This window comes from Oncorhynchus nerka, linkage group LG27, assembly GCF_034236695.1.
Source record: "Oncorhynchus nerka isolate Pitt River linkage group LG27, Oner_Uvic_2.0, whole genome shotgun sequence".
Classification (NCBI taxonomy): Eukaryota; Metazoa; Chordata; class Actinopteri; order Salmoniformes; family Salmonidae; genus Oncorhynchus; species Oncorhynchus nerka.
Window position 1 is genome coordinate 23,947,592 of NC_088422.1, and position 18,086 is coordinate 23,965,677.

General features: G+C 40.8%; 1 protein-coding gene across 1 annotated transcript; it reads right to left on the minus strand.

Annotated features, from left to right (window-relative positions):
• Positions 1-2,344: 2,344 nt before the first annotated feature.
• On the minus strand, positions 2,345-17,362 carry LOC115111394 (alpha-N-acetylneuraminate alpha-2,8-sialyltransferase ST8SIA3-like). Its single transcript, XM_029637401.2, has 4 exons — positions 16,834-17,362; positions 14,168-14,290; positions 13,417-13,974; positions 2,345-5,168 (listed from the first exon to the last, which is right to left on the minus strand). Exons 1-4 carry the CDS (start codon positions 16,995-16,997, stop codon positions 4,886-4,888), a joined length of 1,128 nt encoding a protein of 375 aa, XP_029493261.1. The 5' UTR covers positions 16,998-17,362; the 3' UTR covers positions 2,345-4,885.
• Between the last annotated feature and the right edge of the window lie 724 nt (positions 17,363-18,086).

Genomic DNA, 18,086 nt, shown 5'->3' on the forward strand with positions numbered 1-18,086 from the left:
ATCCTATCCTAGGTATTCCTTAAAGAGGTGGGGTTTCAGGTGTCTCCGGAAGGTGGTGATTGACTCCGCTGTCCTGGCGTCGTGAGGGAGTTTGTTCCACCATTGGGGGGCCAGAGCAGCGAACAGTTTTGACTGGGCTGAGCGGGAACTGTACTTCCTCAGTGGTAGGGAGGCGAGCAGGCCAGAGGTGGATGAACGCAGTGCCCTTGTTTGGGTGTAGGGCCTGATCAGAGCCTGGAGGTAGTGAGGTGCCGTTCCCTCACAGCTCCGTAGGCAAGCACCATGGTCTTGTAGCGGATGCGAGCTTCAACTGGAAGCCAGTGGAGAGAGCGGAGGAGCGGGGTGACGTGAGAGAACTTGGGAAGGTTGAACACCAGACGGGCTGCGGCGTTCTGGATGAGTTGTAGGGGTTTAATGGCACAGGCAGGGAGCCCAGTCAACAGCGAGTTGCAGTAATCCAGACGGGAGATGACAAGTGCCTGGATTAGGACCTGCGCCGCTTCCTGTGTGAGGCAGGGTCGTACTCTGCGGATGTTGTAGAGCATGAACCTACAGGAACGGGCCACCGCCTTGATGTTAGTTGAGAACGACAGGGTGTTGTCCAGGATCAAAAAGTGCTTAAAAAATAATGGATATTAATTGAAAACATATCATGTTTCTTTCAATAGCCCTCTGTGACTTTAAAATTGATCTCAAAACTTGTGTCTGGAGATTTGGTCAACTTTGTCAGATTTGTCTAAAATCCAGAATTAATTAGGAATGAGCAGGGTCAGCTATACCATAAAGACCCCTTGTTTTAAGATGGTCATACCAAGGATAATTTAACTATTTGATTTGGAATATTAGGACCCCTTAAGGCACGAGTGTGCTAAGCTGTCATCAAGGCAAAGGGTGGCTATTTGAAGTATATAAGTAGCGTACTACAGTACGTACTACAAATATAACAGATTATGATTTATTTAACACTTTTATGGTTATTACATGATTCCATGTGTTATTTCATCGTTTTGATGTCTTCACTATTATTCTACAATGTAGAAAACAGTAAAAATAAAAACCCTTGAATGAGTAGGTGTTCTAAAACTCTTGTTATATAATATATATATATATCATATATATATATATAATGTATATCATATATATATTATATATATATATATATATATATATGATGAAACATGGATAAACAGTCAAAAAAAATAAAAGGAAGATTGTTCTGAAGTGTCTCTCCTATATCTGAGAGATAGATATAAGAAAGATCAGGAAACTATTTTTATTTAACCCCTTATTTTAGCCACTAAACTATCTCCATATATTCAGTTCTTCCATAAAAAAAATAACTGGTACCTGCTACTTTCAGACTAGTCTTGTGAGGCTTGTGGGCAGCCTAGAGCAAAGCAACCAACATGTATGTGTTTGTGAGATATTCACCTTTCCACAGAGGGGTCATATTAGTGTGTAGCCCAAACTGTTTGGACGCTACAGACAGAAGTTGGCAGATCGGCTGTACCGATTTCAGACGAGTCCTGTGATACTTGTCGGGGTTAGAACAAAACAGAGAACACCATTGTGTTTGTGACTCATCTTTCCATAGAGGGGTCATAATAATAGCCAATCCTTTCGAACGTTACAGAGGTTTTTCTGAGAATATCAATTATCAGGATATCTCATGGACTGACAAACACAGCTCAAACACGGCGACAACTCCGATGTGGTGGATTGAGACACAGCCCTTGCAAAAAAAACTGTAGGGTTAAACACTTGTTGGGCAATAATTGTACAAATTAAATGCCTTTTATGGTGTCAGATGGAGTTAAATCCAGCTAGTTGTATTTTATGGAGAAAAAAACTATTTCCTTTATATGGTACGCTAGCTGCTACTTTGGTCTATCAAAATGTATATTTAAAATGTTATTAATATTAAGACAAATAATTGTGGGAAAAAGTTGAGATTGTCCCATCTTTCAAGAATCCCTGAGCTCTAAAATAGCAACATTTTCACACAGCCTCATGGAAAAATTTGTAAAATAGCATGAAATTAGCTATAAAACTTAGACCTTGTGGGGGGACTGAAAACTGCGCTATGCCACTGGGTTCTGTTGGTACCATTCCTTTTGAAAACAAAAGTGTTGGCACACACTAACACACACATTGGACATTTTTCTCTAAGGAAATGTGGGGATAATAAATTCCCTTCCTTCATGTGAGCAGTACAATAGTCTTCTTTGGTGATGATCAGTACATGGAAGCAGTCAAAGGAAGACATTCATGGCGGCAGAAATAGTATAAATCACCAACAGAACCTATTAGATGAGACTGAAAAGACAAATATACCACACAACTATCCAAGTGTTTTCTATCTTAGGAAATCATTTGTCGACACATCATCAAATAAAAAACCTCCATCGAATGAAAGATATTGTTGTACATCATTGCCATACTTAAGCCAACATTTCAAATCATGTTACATTCAGATAAATTAACATGTCTAGTTTTAATGGGCATTCGTTGGTATATTTACTTATATGAAACATTCTAAGAGGGAAAGATCTAATTACATTTCAAATCTAATCTACATAATCAGGGTGTGGACTAAGAGTAAAGTACTACCTAGCAAACTAATGGCACATTAGTATCATATATTTGTATTATAATAATGATGACAGACAGTCCTATGATGGGAAAACAAATTGGTATGTTCTAAAATACTTCTGTGGGCATACATCATCCATTTAAGACTGAAGAACTTGAAAAGAACCAATGATCTGGTTTATGAGCATAGTAAATCTGAACTCATAAGCAGGGTCACCACCTTCCCAATGAGTGCATGTGCTGTGAGTCATGTGGATATCATGTTGTACCATTTGAGCAAAGTCGTTGTACTGACATCAATGGTTAAGTACTAAAAATGTCCAATCCATACCCAATCCTCTAACATAGTGGAGCTTGACTTGATATTTTTCATATAACATTTTGCTGAGAAAAGTAAAGATAATCTAGAGATATAAAAAATAAAGTTACATTAGTTCTTTCATTGTCAGAAAGGGAAAACTAATCATTTTGGTCCCAGTGGTTTGATAGGAATTTATGCTTTAAAACAACTTTCATATAAAGTTTCTGATGATATTTCAATTAAAATATCAGGGCAAATACAAATAATAACAAAAAACACCCGTATCCCCTCGAAACATAATCTCCTTCAAAAATGTTGTATAAAACTAGCCTTGAACATTTGCTAGTCTCTTACATGCAATGTCATTCAATAGTGTATCATGCTCTTTGTACAAGATGCTATAATTATTAATCAAAACATTAATATCTGGTTAAAAAGTCAAAGTAATGTCTATGTGGTAGAATGCAAAATGTTTCCCTGTGTTGTTACATCATAACAATAGTGATGTGTTATTGACTAAAGATAGGAAGTAGTGTTCATTTGAGGTGGTTCAATACATAATATATATATATATTACTGTATGCATCCCAGTGTTAAATCCCTTTAACTTTTATCACTATGATGTTCTATCATATTTTGAAAATATAAGATTTGAAGTCATTTCAAATTTAAACAGAACACAGGCACTTTAAAAAATAAAAGCTGCAATATGTAACTTTTTGGGGACCCGACCAAATTCACATTGAAAAGCAAGTCTAAGAAGCTGTAGATCTGTTCTAGGTGCGTTATTTCTATGCTTCCCGTTCTTAAGTTTTGTTTTTGCCTCTATTACTTTCATTTTTTTACACCAGCTTCAAACAGCTGAAAATACAACATGTTTGGTTATGGAAAATATATTTCACAGAGGTTTGGATGGTACAATAATTATCTACACTATACTTGCTTGTTATCACATAAACTGAAATTAGGCAAACTATTCAAAAAAGTTTGAACCAGGAAATGACAGAGCCATTTCTGCATAGTGCATCTTTAATTCTTAATCTTAATGATGATGATAACAACAATATACATGTACTTTAAAGTTTACTGTAATTAAATTCAGTCTATGGCTTGGTGTTGGAATGCAGATTATTCATCCTCAAACTGAAATATTACCAGAGCTATCACCAGAATCCCAATAAAATAGTGGGACTAGGGCTATCACTGCAGTATCTTTATCTATATAGGGCAGCAATTTACATACATAAAGAGGCCTTGTAAACAAATCTGAAAACAGTGCAGTGTGCTGGCTGGGCCCATTGTCTATCTACTGGCACCTGTGGCGGTTCACTGTATGCTCAAAAGGGCTGGAAAATAGACAGTGTGTCTGTTTGCACCTCAGTGGAGGCATTTGAATCTGATTAGAAAAAAACACTGATCTCAACTCCATCCCTGAGACTAAGCAGAAGAACAATCAAATCCCTTTGAAGTAAGGCTACAGCCAAATAACAATAACAGTATGCCCCCCACCCGACCCCTACACTATGAAAAATACTGTTTGGAAATAGTGATTATTTTGCATTAAATGTATTCCCTTGTGTTTTCTTGTTGAAATAGGTTATATGTGTTTTATTGATCAATTTATCCACACAATTATGGTAGCAATGCAAATAAAGTGATGTGAAATATTGTATGATGATAGTGTGACATATTCAGCATAACATACATTGTTACGTCATCATCAACCAGTAATCCACATCTGGAATATTCTGCCATGTTCCTCGCAACCCAACGTGTTAGTGTGAATTACATACATTGGACAAAGCTGAGGCAAGATGCAATGGTGATATGATAGTGTGTTTCTAGAGTGAAAGCGTAATATAAAAGTATTAATTCTAAATCATGCATTGCCTGCTTTGAGTCGCAAAATATATTACGTGAGCGCAAGGTCAGCTGCTGTATTGGAGAGTCACCAAATGAATCTCTTAAGCCCGGTCACCCAGGATGGAATGTCTAGGAACAGTGTGAAAGGCTCAGCTTGGTCACACCTTCTCCATGCATCTTGTAGAGCAGCTTAAACTCACTGGGCAGCTGGTGGGTCTCCTGCCACTTGGTGGTGAACTTGGTTCCTTTCTTGTCGTAGTAGTGGTAGGGCAGCTCCTTGCCTGTGTTGGGATCCCAGCCGAAGGGCCAGAAGCCATACAGATGGATCTCCTCACACATGGCCGAGGCCAGAGTGTACATGAGGATACCAGTGCTCAGTCGCTTGAGAGACAGGTTCTTGGTCTTCCAATACCTGTGGGAAAAAAGTAAACACAATAAAAACAATTATGTGTAAGCTATGGAAAATGAATTGTTCGACAGAACATCTACACTCTAAAAGATGCGGGGTTAAAAACAACCCAATTTGGGGTTTTTTGTAACCCAGTGCTAGGTAAATAATGGACAGAACACACTCTGGGTTATTTTGATCCAGACAGTTGGGTTGCATGAATAACCCAACATGTTGGGATTAACTAAAACATGGGTTAATGTAACCATCAGTTGTTTTATTCACTTTCATGCTGGGTTGATCCAGGTTATTTTCAGGAGGTGTGGCTGTTACAGGCTTTAGTTTTCCCATTCATATTTTGTTAGTCAGTATAGTATGCATTACACCTGTGCTGGTTTGTCATCTTGTTAGTGAGAAGGTGATTCACCTGTGCTGGTCCAGGTGATATTTTAGAGTGGCTAGCCCAGTGCTCCAGTTGTCTTGAGAGATGTGAAGGATTAACACTTTTTGTAGGCTCTCCCTGTTTTCTTCTTGGTCCACTTCCTACCTTTAAGTTTGGTGTGGGTTTTTATTTGGTTCACCTGTTCTTAATCAAATTTAGTGGACGCTCATGGTGGGTGTCTTTTAGGTCCCAGTTGTTGTTGCTAGTCAACTTTCAGTGGACACCCCCATGAGTGTCTTTCAGAACTCCTCCTAAAACCCCACCTGTTTCGTTGTGGTCAGTGACTATTTGATAGTTCCCCCTTCTGTTTGGGTGACATTAGTTGGTTTTCTTGCTGGGGAACATAACAAAATGGGGGCTTGTCCAGGATCTTCTTTCCCTTGAGTATTGTAGGCCCTTTCGACCAGAGTGCATAAAAGGATTGGGAAAGAAGTTAACATTCAGACCAGAGAGGCGTGTAGCTGCAGCTCACGTCCAAAGTGGTTCAAACTCTGAATATCAGCACAAAGTAGAGGGGAGAAGCTCACCTCCCGGACAATCACTGGTACAGCTGATTTGCTGTCCTAAAGTATCTAGAAAAGCGAATTTAAGTGGGACCATTCCACTACTCTTCTCAAATCACTGTAGTACGCTACTCTGAACCCCAATGAGAACCATCTACACGGCTGGCTAGCCTATCTTCCAGAGAAAGTGGAAGCAGAGTGAGCTCTGTAGCTCTGTTCAGGACTACCCGACATGTCGCCAGATTCCGGGCGACGGCAGAGGAGAGCAACAGTAGAAGAGACGAGTGAACGACATCTTTTGGACAATCAGAGCCTTACAAGCGTGCCGCAGAAAGCCTAACACTGGTTCTGACCGAGATAAATGGCAAACGAAGGCATTCACACGTAAATACTTTCATGATTTCTTTCTCCAAATGGGCGGCGGTTCATGTGCAAAGTATATGATTACTGTGAGAGAAGTGACTCTCTCTCTCTCTTCCTCTCCATCTCCTTTGTAACAAGCCACCATATGTTGTGTCAGTACGCTCGGGACCTGTTTGTAATGTGTTTAAGTGTGCATGTTTATCCTGTGTTATCATTTAGTTAGCTAGTAAATAAATAATTAAACCACGTTGTGTAGTAATGAATTATAAGTAAGGCTGGGGTTTTTGCAGATGCAGGAGGTTATGACTGTTCAGAATGACGATTTGATACGAGGTTATGATTAATAGGTTGACTGTTTTATGGATGTGATCGGTAAAGACCTTTTAGAGTATAATTCTGGAGATGGTAACTCTTTAAACAACTGCTCTCGTGGTGCCCCAAATTCCTAATTAGTTTATTGTTACATGATAACAATTAAACATAGCTAGTTGATTAGATAAATAAGTAATCAGATTAATGAAAGTAAAGTCACGACACCAGACTAAAACAAGAATGCCATTCAATTAAGTGATTAAGAGAGATGGATCTGGAAGTGCTCCAAATCCAATCAGGCTATCCTGCACACTCAACAGAGTTTGATTTACATTTTACATTTAAGTCATTTAGCAGACGCTCTTATCCAGAGCGACTTACAAATTGGTGCATTCACCTTATGACATCCAGTGGAACAGCCACTTTACAATAGTGCATCTAAATCTTTTAAGGGGGGTGAGAACGATTACTTTATCCTATCCTAGGTATTCCTTAAAGAGGTGGGGTTTCAGGTGTCTCCGGAAGGTGGTGATTGACTCCGCTGTCCTGGCGTCGTGAGGGAGTTTGTTCCACCATTGGGGGGCCAGAGCAGCGAACAGTTTTGACTGGGCTGAGCGGGAACTGTACTTCCTCAGTGGTAGGGAGGCGAGCAGGCCAGAGGTGGATGAACGCAGTGCCCTTGTTTGGGTGTAGGGCCTGATCAGAGCCTGGAGGTACTGAGGTGCCGTTCCCCTCACAGCTCCGTAGGCAAGCACCATGGTCTTGTAGCGGATGCGAGCTTCAACTGGAAGCCAGTGGAGAGAGCGGAGGAGCGGGGTGACGTGAGAGAACTTGGGAAGGTTGAACACCAGACGGGCTGCGGCGTTCTGGATGAGTTGTAGGGGTTTAATGGCACAGGCAGGGAGCCCAGCCAACAGCGAGTTGCAGTAATCCAGACGGGAGATGACAAGTGCCTGGATTAGGACCTGCGCCGCTTCCTGTGTGAGGCAGGGTCGTACTCTGCGGATGTTGTAGAGCATGAACCTACAGGAACGGGCCACCGCCTTGATGTTATTTGAGAACGACAGGGTGTTGTCCAGGATCACGCCAAGGTTCTTAGCGCTCTGGGAGGAGGACACAATGGAGTTGTCAACCGTGATGGCGAGATCATGGAACGGGCAGTCCTTCCCCGGGAGGAAGAGCAGCTCCGTCTTGCCGAGGTTCAGCTTGAGGTGGTGATCCGTCATCCACACTGATATGTCTGCCAGACATGCAGAGATGTGATTCACCACCTGGTCATCAGAAGAGGGAAAGGAGAAGATTAATTGTGTGTCGTCTGCATAGCAATGATAGGAGAGACCATGTGAGGTTATGACAGAGCCAAGTGACTTGGTGTATAGCGAGAATAGGATAGGGCCTAGAACAGAGCCCTGGGGGACACCAGTGGTGAGAGCACGTGGTGAGGAGACAGATTCTCGCCACGCCACCTGGTAGGAGCGACCTGTCAGGTCGGAACAGCCGACTTGTATCGCCTTTCAATGAAAAGGAGGTGGATGTATATTTTACTCTGTTTGAGCGGATTGCAACCTCCCTAAAATTGTCGCAAGACATTTAGTCACTGCTCCTCCAAAGTGTTCTTGTGGGTAAAGTCAGAAAGTGTATTCCGCTTTATCTCTTGGGCAGAGTTCAGATTATGAAACTTTTAAAGCTGCTATCCTTCAGGCTTACGAGTTGGTCCCAGAGGCATATAGACAACAGTTCCGTAAATTACGAAAGACAGAATCACAAAGCCATGTTGAGTTAGCAAGGGAACAAGCATGTCTTTTTGATCAGTGTTGTGGTTCTCAAGATGTCAGGGACCTTGAGGATTTAAAGAAACTCATACTTCTCGAGCAATTCAAGAATTGGCTTCACGAAAGGGTTGCTACCTACAATACATTTATGAGCACAAGGATCTCACTCTTAAGAAAGCTGCAGTTGTGGCAGATGAGTTTGTGTTGACACATAAAACTACTTTCACAAATAAAACACCCAATTGTTATCCCTATGCAAAAATTAATCCAGAGAAGTCACCTCCTACCGCAAGGTTTCAGTCCTTTTCTACAGTGCCCAAAGATAAAAATCAGCAGAAAACTGTTTTTTTTTATCCGACAGTTTGTAATTACTCCTGTGAGAATGAGAAAGAGAGAAAAATCTGTTTCTTGTTGTGTGAGCACTCCAGCCCATTAACTTTTTAAGGCTAGGGGGCAGTATCCTGAATTCCGGATGACTGACGTGCCCAAAGTAAACTGCCTGTTACTCAGGCCCAGAAGCTAGGATATGCGTATAATTGATAGCATTGGATAGAAAATTCTCTGTCTAAAACTGTTAAAATAATGTCTGTGAGTATAACAGAACTGATATAGCAGGCGAAACCCAGAGGAGAACCCATCCCAAATTATTTTTGAGGTCACAGGCCATTTCAATGCAAGCCTATGGGATATTCAAAAGAATTCCTCTCAGATTGCAGTTCCTATGGCTTCCACTAGATATCAACAGTCTTTAGAAAGGGTTTCAGGCTTGTTTTTTGAAAAACGAACAAGTAGTTGTAGTTTTCCCTATTGGACATACTATTATTTGTCTTAAATGTTATCGTTTATTTAGATATTAGAGTACCTGAGGATTAATTAGAAACATTGTTTGACTTGTTTGGACGAACTTTACTGGTAACTTTTTGGATTAGTTTGTATGCAAGTTGAATGAGTGGATTACTGAATCAAGCGCGCCAACAAACAAATCAAACAAATCAACCATTTGTTGTGTAGCTGGGACCCTTGGGATTGCAAACAGAGGAAGATCTTCAAAGGTAAGTGATTTATTTTATTTATACTTGTAATTTTGTGACGCCTGTGCTGGTTTGGAAAAGTATTTTGGTGTGGGGCGCTGTCCTCAGATAATCACATGGTATGCTTTCACCATAAAGCCTTTTTGAAATCTGACAACGCGGTTGGATTAACAAGAAGTTAAGCTTTTAAACGATGTAAGACACTTGTATTTGCATGAATGTTTAATATTACGATTTTTGTATTTTGAATTTCGCACTCTGCAATTTCACGGTATGTTGTCGTGGTGGGATGCTAGCGGCACACCTAGCCCAAAAAGGTCCCATTAAGTCTCTGGTTGGAACTGGTGTATCTCCTAAACAAGATTTTGTATGAGATGTGTATGAGCCCTTTGTTTCAGACGGGTTTGTGTCTTTGCAGATGCTGGTAAGCAGCCAGTGAAGATACTGCGAGATACTGGGGCAGCCCAGTTCTTCATTTTGGAGGGTGTTATGCCTTTGTCAGCAACTGGTTACATTACCCGGTCAAAGGTTTGGATACATCTACTCATTCAAAGTTTTTTCTTTATTTTTCCTATTTTCTACATTGTAGAAAAATAGTGACAACATCAGAACTGTGTTAACAACCAAAAGAAGTGTTAAACAAATCAAAATGTATTTTATATTTGAGATTCTGTGATACTGTATGTGATTTATTTCGAATTCAAGGCACACTTAACCAGCATGGCTACAGTACCACAGCATTTTGCAGTGATACGCCATCCCATCTGGTTTACGCTTAGTGGAACTATCATTTGTTTTTCAACAGGACCATGATCCCAACACATCTCCAGGCTGTGTAAGGGCTATTTGACCAAGAAGGAGAGTGATGGAGTACTGCATCAGATAACCTGGCCTCCACAATCACCCGACATCAAACCAATTGAGATAGTTTGGGATAAGTTGGACCGCAGAGTGAAGGAAAAGCAGCCAGCATGTGCTCAGCATATGAGGGAACTCCTTCAAGACTGTTGGAAAAGCATTCCAGGTAAAGCTGGTTGAGAGAATGCCAAGAGTGTGCAAACATGTCATCAAGGTAAAGGGTGTCTACTTTTTGAAGAATCTAACATCTAAAATATATTTTGATTTGTTTAACTCTTTTTAGGTTATTACATGATTCCTTATGTGTTATTTCATAGTTTTGATGTCTTCACTATTTTTCTACAATGTAGAAAATAGTAAAAATAAGGAAACCCTTGAATGAGTAGGTGTGTCCAAAATCTTGACTGGTACTGTATATATTTTTTAAGTACATACAGTACAGTGCATTTGGAAAGTATTCAGACCCTTTGACCCCTAATCCACATTTTGTTACATTATAGCCTCATTCTAAAATGGATTAAATAAATGTTTTCCCTCATCAAGCTACACACAATCCCCCTTAATAACAAAGCAAAAACAGGTCTTTAGAAATGTTTGCAAATGTATAAAAAAATAAGAAACAGAAATATCTTATTTACATAAGTATTCAGACCCTTTGTTATGAGACTCGAAATTGAGCTCAATTGCATCCTGTTTCCATTGATCATCCTTGAGATGTTTCTACAACTTAATTGGAGTCCACCTGTGTTAAATTCAATTGATTGGACATTATTTGGAAAAGCACACACCTGTTTATATAAGGTCCCACTGTTGATAGTGCATGGCACAGTAAATACCAACCCATGAGGTTGAAGGAATTGTCAGTAGAACTCTGAGACAGGATTGTGTCGATACACAGATCTGGGAAAGGGTACCAAGAACACAGTGGCCTCCATCATTCTAAAATGGAAGAAGTTTGGAACCACCAAGACTCTTCATAGAGCTGGCTGCCTGGGAAAACTGAGCTATCGGAGAGCAGGGCCTTGATCGGGAGGTGACCAAGAACCCGAGGTCACTCTGATAGAGATCCAGAGTTCCTCTGTGGAGATGGGAGAACCTTCCAGAAGGACAACCATCTCTGCAGCACTCCACCGATCAGGCCTTTATGGTAGAGTGGCAGTTGGAAGCCACTCCTCAGTAAGGCACATGACGCTTGGAGTTTGTCACCTAAAGGACTCTCCGACCATGAAAAATATTATGAAACCAAGATTGAACTCTTTGGCCTGAATGCCAAGCATCACATCTGGAAGAAACCTGATACCATCCCTACGGTGAAGCATGGTGGTGGCAGCATAGTGTGGGGATGTTATTCAGAGGCAGGGACTGGGAGACTAGTCAGGATTGAGGGCAATAGTGAACAGAGCAAAGTACAGAGAGATCCTTGATGAAAACCTGCTCCTGAGCGCTCAGGACCTCAGACTGGGGCAACGGTTCACCTTCCAACAGGACATGACCCAAACCCACACAGCCAAGACAATGCAGGAGTGGCTTCAGGACAAGTCTCTGACTGTTAAAGGTGCTTCAACAAAGTACTGAGTAAAGGGTCTGAATACTTATATAAATGTGATATTTTCGTGTTTTTTCTAAAAACCTGTTTTTGCTTTATCATTTTGGGGTATTGTGTGTAGGTAGATTGATGGGGGAAAAAATCTATTTAATAAATTTTACAATAAGGCAGTAACTTAACAAAATGTGGAAAAAAGTGAAGGGGTCTGAATACTTTCTGTTTCACTGTATATTTACCCCCAAAAAGTGGCAGTTCTGTCTGGCATTGAATTATTGACAGCTAGTAGACACAATGTTTATATTGGAGAAGGTGACGCATCTAAGTTGATCATGTTGTGAGATGGTAGTTATTTTCTGTTGGTTGAGAGCAAACTTGTCCAACAAACATATAGGATATATTTGTTGTCTTAAGGGGGAAGGTGTTACAGGCTTTGGTTTTTCCATTTATATTTTGAGGATGCATGCTAGCACATGGGGTGCACCGATTGGTGCCACCTTGTTGTCATCTCGTTAGTGGGAGGTGTTTCACTTGTGCTGACCCAGGTGATATTTACGAGTGGCTGGCCCAGTGCTCCAGTTGTCTTGAGAGATGTAGAGAGTTAAAACAATCCTTAATCTGACCTTCCCAGTTTTCGTTTTGCTCCCATTTTTGTTTTGCTTACTGTCGTACTGTTTGGTGTGTTTTTTTTTGTTTGCCTCTTCTTGGGCAAATTTACTGGGCGGTCATGGTGGGTGTCTTTTAGGTCCCAGTTGTTGTTGCTAGTCAACTTTCAGTGGACACCCCCATGAGTGTCTTTCGGAACCCCTCCTAAAACCCCACCTGTTTCATTTTGGTTGTGGTCAGTGACTCTTTGTTAGTACTCCTTCTCTTTGAGTGACGTTATTTGGTTTTCTTGCTGGGGAACATAAAAGTGGCTTATTAGAGGAGTAGCAACATATGATGCAAAATGCATCATACCGGCTGTATTTTTTATTTTGAAAGTTATATATCTTAACTTGATTGCTGACATACAACACATTTTGGGACTATATCAACAATGGACTAATGAAACAAATACCAAAATATGTTTTTGGGGTGGAGTTTTCCTGTAAGCCTTCTGTAAGCCTCATAAAAGCTTGAAAAGTGTTTAACCGTAACATCCGGTATAGAACAAATGAACAGGAATGACATTTACTATCACCGGTGGCCAAAAAACCCTACCTAAAAGCCACGCCCCTATTAATCCATACCTCTGTTGGGTTATATCTCAATAACCCAGCATCAACAACCCAACCTTGCTCTTTTTAAAGAACACAACTAAGTGACCCAATGCCTGCAATCCAGCATTTTTTTTTAAATGTACAGTTTGTAGTAACAATGGTGTCTGAAAATGAGAACAAAACCACCCATGACTGCTCTGATGCCCAGAACTCTGGCACAAAACTCAGTCCCTTCCTTCTCCATACCTGTTGACATCCTGCATGATGTTTCCTGGCCAGGCCAGCTTGATCTTCAGCTGCCCCTTGTGCTCAACAAAGAAGTCCACCAGGGTCCGTGTGACGGTGGCCGAGGTGTGGAGGAAAAACGCAGGGATCCACAAAATAGCCCCCTCCAGCTTCTTCAGGTTGAGAAAGAAGTTGTTGCGGTCCTGGATGGTCAGCAGATTGTTGTAGTATCTCTCCAGGATGCTGGGGTTAAAAGTGGTGAGGTTGGTCTTCCGGCCCACATCCTTGTAGTAGGAGTCGGTAGGGGCGAAGTTGCAGCGGAAGATAAAGTCGGCGCTGTCGATCTCTGGCCCACAGTGACTGCCTGTCAGGATCCCACTGTTACCCACCACGGCACACACGTTGTAGTGTTTGTTCTGGATTGGCGAAGTATCAGGAAGCAGTGACTTCAGGTTTTTGTTTATGGAGAAGACATACTTGTGACTGGAGAAGTCGAAGTGCATCAGCTGGCCGACGCGCACACCGTTCTTGGTGAGGGAGAAGTTGTTGGCCACATCAATGTAATGGAAGATCTCTTTCCTGAAAGGTAGTTAACAGATAAAAATATCAGCTCACAGCTGCTGTTTCTACCAAATGTAGTTATGTAGCCAACTGCAAATGGCAAATAAACTGTAATGTTTTACTAAACACAAACAGTATTCTGTTAAACTGCTTCACAAACAATATAAAAGTTTCTACAGATTATTACAGAAATCCCACATAATCATAATACCTTTGCTGATAAAAGGCGGTCCTATTAAATGTCCATTTGGATGGTTTCCCTTGCAGCTCCTCATTCAGAGCATGGGTTAATGGGATGAAGGACGGGTCCAGGAAATTCAGGGCAAACTGGGACCTGAGAGGAAGAGAGTTTCCCTTAGTAAAGACACTGTTGATATTGTCAGCATGTACTGTAAGCATTACATTGAGTATCATAAGTATTCACTCCCTTGGATTTATTCACATTTTATTGTGTTACAAAGTGGGATTCAAATGGATTTCAATTAATTTTTTTGTGAACGATCTACACAAAATACACTGTAATATCAAAATGACAAAACAAAAATGTCTTCAATTTGAAAATGTTTTGAAAAATGAAACCTTGATTAGAAAAGTATTCACCCCCCACCGAACCAATATATGTTAGAAACACCTTTGGCAGTGATTACAGCTGTGAGGCTTCTTGGGTAGGTCTCTAAGAGCTTTGCACACCTGGATTGTGCAATATTTGCCCCTTATTCTTTTTACATTCTTCAAGCTCTTTCAAGGTGTTGGGGGTCATGACTAGACAGCAATTTTCAAGTCTTGCCATAGATTTTCAAGCAGATTTCAGTCAAAACTGTAACTTGGCCACTCAGGAACAGTCACTGTCTTCTTAGTAAGCAACTCCAGTGTAGATTTGGCCTGGTCAATGTCCTGCTGAAAGGTTAATTCCTCTCCTAGTGTCTGGTGTAAAGCAGACTGAAGCAGGTTTTGCAGTAGGATTTTGCATGTGCTTTGCGCAATCCCGTTTCTTTTTATGAAGGTAAGGAGGTAGATTTGCCCCAAACATAACGATTTGCATTTAGGCCAAAAATGTTATTCCTTTGCTGTGTTTTCTTGCAGTATAACTTTAGTGCTTTGTTGCATACAGAATGCATGTTTTTTAATATTTGTATTAGTTATATTTACTGTATATTGTTATTTTCAATCATTCATTCATTTGGGTTATTATTTTGGAGTTGCTACAATGTTGTTGATCCATCCTCAGTTTTCTCCCATCAGTCTGTAGCTCTGTAGCTGTTTTTCATGGTGACATCCCAGAGCAGTTTCCTTCCTGTCCTGCAGCTCAGTTCAGAATGATGACATATGTTTGTTGTATCTGAGTGGTTTAATACACAGCTTAATTATTAACTTGACCATACTCCTTGACCATGCTCCCTGGTCTTTGTAGTTGAATCTGTGCTCGAAATGCAATACCTGACTGAGGGACCTTAGAGAGGTTGCATGTATGGGGGACAGAGTAGTCATTCAAAAGGGGTGAATACTTAAGCAACGACTAACATTAGCCTATATTAGTTAATGATTTTGTATTAATTTGGAAACATTTGTAGAATTTTATTTTCACTTGGACAATATGGAGTCTTTTGTGTAGATCAATTACAAACCATTAAAATGTTATCCATTTCAATCCCACTTCGTAAGGCAACGAAATATGAAGGGAAAAAATCAAAAGGGGGTGAATACTTATGGACATTCAATGATTCCACCGTTGAATTTTCATTTAAAAAGAAATGTAATTGATGCTGGATTTGCATTAGATTAGGCTACAGCCGCGTGCAGAGGAATATTCTTTATTTCGATTATATGTCCAAGCCCATTCAGTCCGTGCTATCCAGGATCAGTGGGACGTCCCTACCCCATTGAAGTTGACTTTAAACGGGTTAAGTTAAGGGTTAAGGTTAGGGTAGGGGTTAAGGGTTTAAGGTATGGACGTCCCAAGGATTCCAGATAGCACTGACCAAAGCCCATTTACGACATGCATTCAGGCGTGGGGTTGTCACAATAGGCAAGATTCGTTCACTCAGCACCTTGGACAGTTCTCTTGTTTGAAATCCGGTTCTGTCACGCCCTGGTCGAGGTATTTTGTGTTTATCTTTATTTATTTGGTCAGGCCAGGGTGTGGCATGGGTTTTTGTATGTGGTGTGTATTATGGGGGATTGTAGCTAGTGGGGTGTTCTAGAAAAGTCTATGGCTGTCTGAAGTGGTTCTCAATCAGAGGCAGGTGTTTATCGTTGTCTCTGATTGGGAACCATATTTAGGCAGCCATATTCTTTGAGTTTGGTGTGGGTGATTGTCCTGTGTGTCTTGATGTCCTTGTTAGAGGTTTGTAGACACATGTATAGGCTGTTTTCGGTTTTCGTTTCGTTTATTGTTTTGTTGAGTTTGTGTGTTGATTCGTGTTAAGTTGTTTTATTAAACATGGATCGAAATCGACACGCTGCAGTTTGGTCCGACTCTCCTTCAACATTAGAAAACCGTTACAGGTTCCTTGTCGAGCAATGATTTGTTGTCACATATGGCATTTTTTAACATTCAATGATTCTACAGTTGAATTTTAATTTAAAAAATGAAATGTAATTGATGCAGGGATTTGCATTAGATTAGGCTACTGTAGCGTGCAGCAGAATATTATTGATTTTGATTATTTATTAAGGCCCTGATGCAGTTAGCCATATTATGCCATAGCCTACAGAACAATGTGGACATAAACAATCATAAAGATTGTTAGGAACAAAATTGTCACGCATGCGCCTTGTCGGTGACATAAATGACATCTTATTTGACAATTTCAGGTGGTTTGAGTCATGTCAAAATAAAAAATGATGAGTTTCAAGGTATTGATTTAGCCTACTCACCGAAATCCTGCGTGGAACATTATCCGTGGTGGTCCTCCCATGTTGTCATATTTTGTGGAAGATAAGATGCTGTCCTTTCTAATGGACACATAACTTATTAAGGATAAAATGAGAAGAGCGACCATCAATATGACCAAACCCAGGGCGTTTGAGATGCGGACCATCTTGGAGCGTTTTCATTCCTTGAAGAAAAGCGATTAAAATGTGCGAGCCTTCATCTCCTCGATTCGAGATGCTGATTTTGGCTATACGTATTGGTATTTTGATAAAAAATTAACATGTTTTCTCATGTAAAACGGACGGCAAATGTGCACTGCGGTTGAGAGTGCAGGATAGTCATTGAATGGCAGTCGGCTGCCTTGGCGATCCGTCTTCGTGCATTCTCATCATCCCTGCCTTGGTTTAGCGCTGAAATGCAATTTCTCTCCAGCCAGATTAATTCCATTAGGGCGATGCATCTGAAATTCACGTCAACGCATCAAACCAGCAAACATCCCACTGCTCTGTTACGCACCCTTTCCTCAGGAAATAATTTCACATATTTCGATGTGTTTGTTGAGCCCAGATGAAAAGAAGACCCTAAAAGTGTCATGGCTGTATTATAACTCTCTGGGGTTTACAGATGGGAGCAATTAACTTAGTGGTATGCATACCATCCAAGATTACTTGCTGACTGTATAAAATACTGCAGCACAAAATATTAAGCAAATGTGGAAGCTTGATCAGCATCGCAAGTAGTCCTGGCTTGCAGTCAGAGTTCCAATTCATCCCAAAGGTGTTCGATGAGGTTGAGGTCAGGTCTCTGTGCAGGCCAGTCAAGTTCTTCCACGCCGATCTCGACAAAACATTTCTGTATTGACCAAGCTTTGTGTACGGGGGCATTGTCATGCTGAAAGAGGAAAGGGCCTTCCCCAAACTGTTTCCACACAGTTGGAAGCACAGAATCATATAGAATGTCATTGCATGCTGTAGTGTTAAGATTTCCCTTCACTGGAACTAAGGGGCCTTGCTCAAACCATGAAAAACAGCCCTTCCACAACCAAATTCACAGTTGGCACTATGCATTTGGGCAGGTAGCGTACTCCTGGCATCTGCCAAAATCAGATTAGTCTGTCAGACTGCCAGATGATGAGGCATCACTCCAGAGAATGCGTATCCACTGCTCCAGAGTCCAATGGCAACATACTTTTGTATATATTGTGTATGATTAATTCATTAAACAAAATTAACAATAATAGGGAATACACAACAGG

What these genes read in the sequence shown, in the direction of transcription:
- LOC115111394 (XM_029637401.2), bottom strand. Translation starts at nt 16,997, where the DNA reads ATGGTCCGCATCTCAAACGCCCTGGGTTTGGTCATATTGATGGTCGCT. An exon ending in ATGTTCCACGCAGGATTTCG is followed by an intron (nt 14,291 to 16,833) that starts GTGAGTAGGCTA and finishes TCTTCCTCTCAG; the next exon opens with GTCCCAGTTTGCCCTGAATT. An exon ending in ACCGCCTTTTATCAGCAAAG is followed by an intron (nt 13,975 to 14,167) that starts GTATTATGATTA and finishes ACTACCTTTCAG; the next exon opens with GAAAGAGATCTTCCATTACA.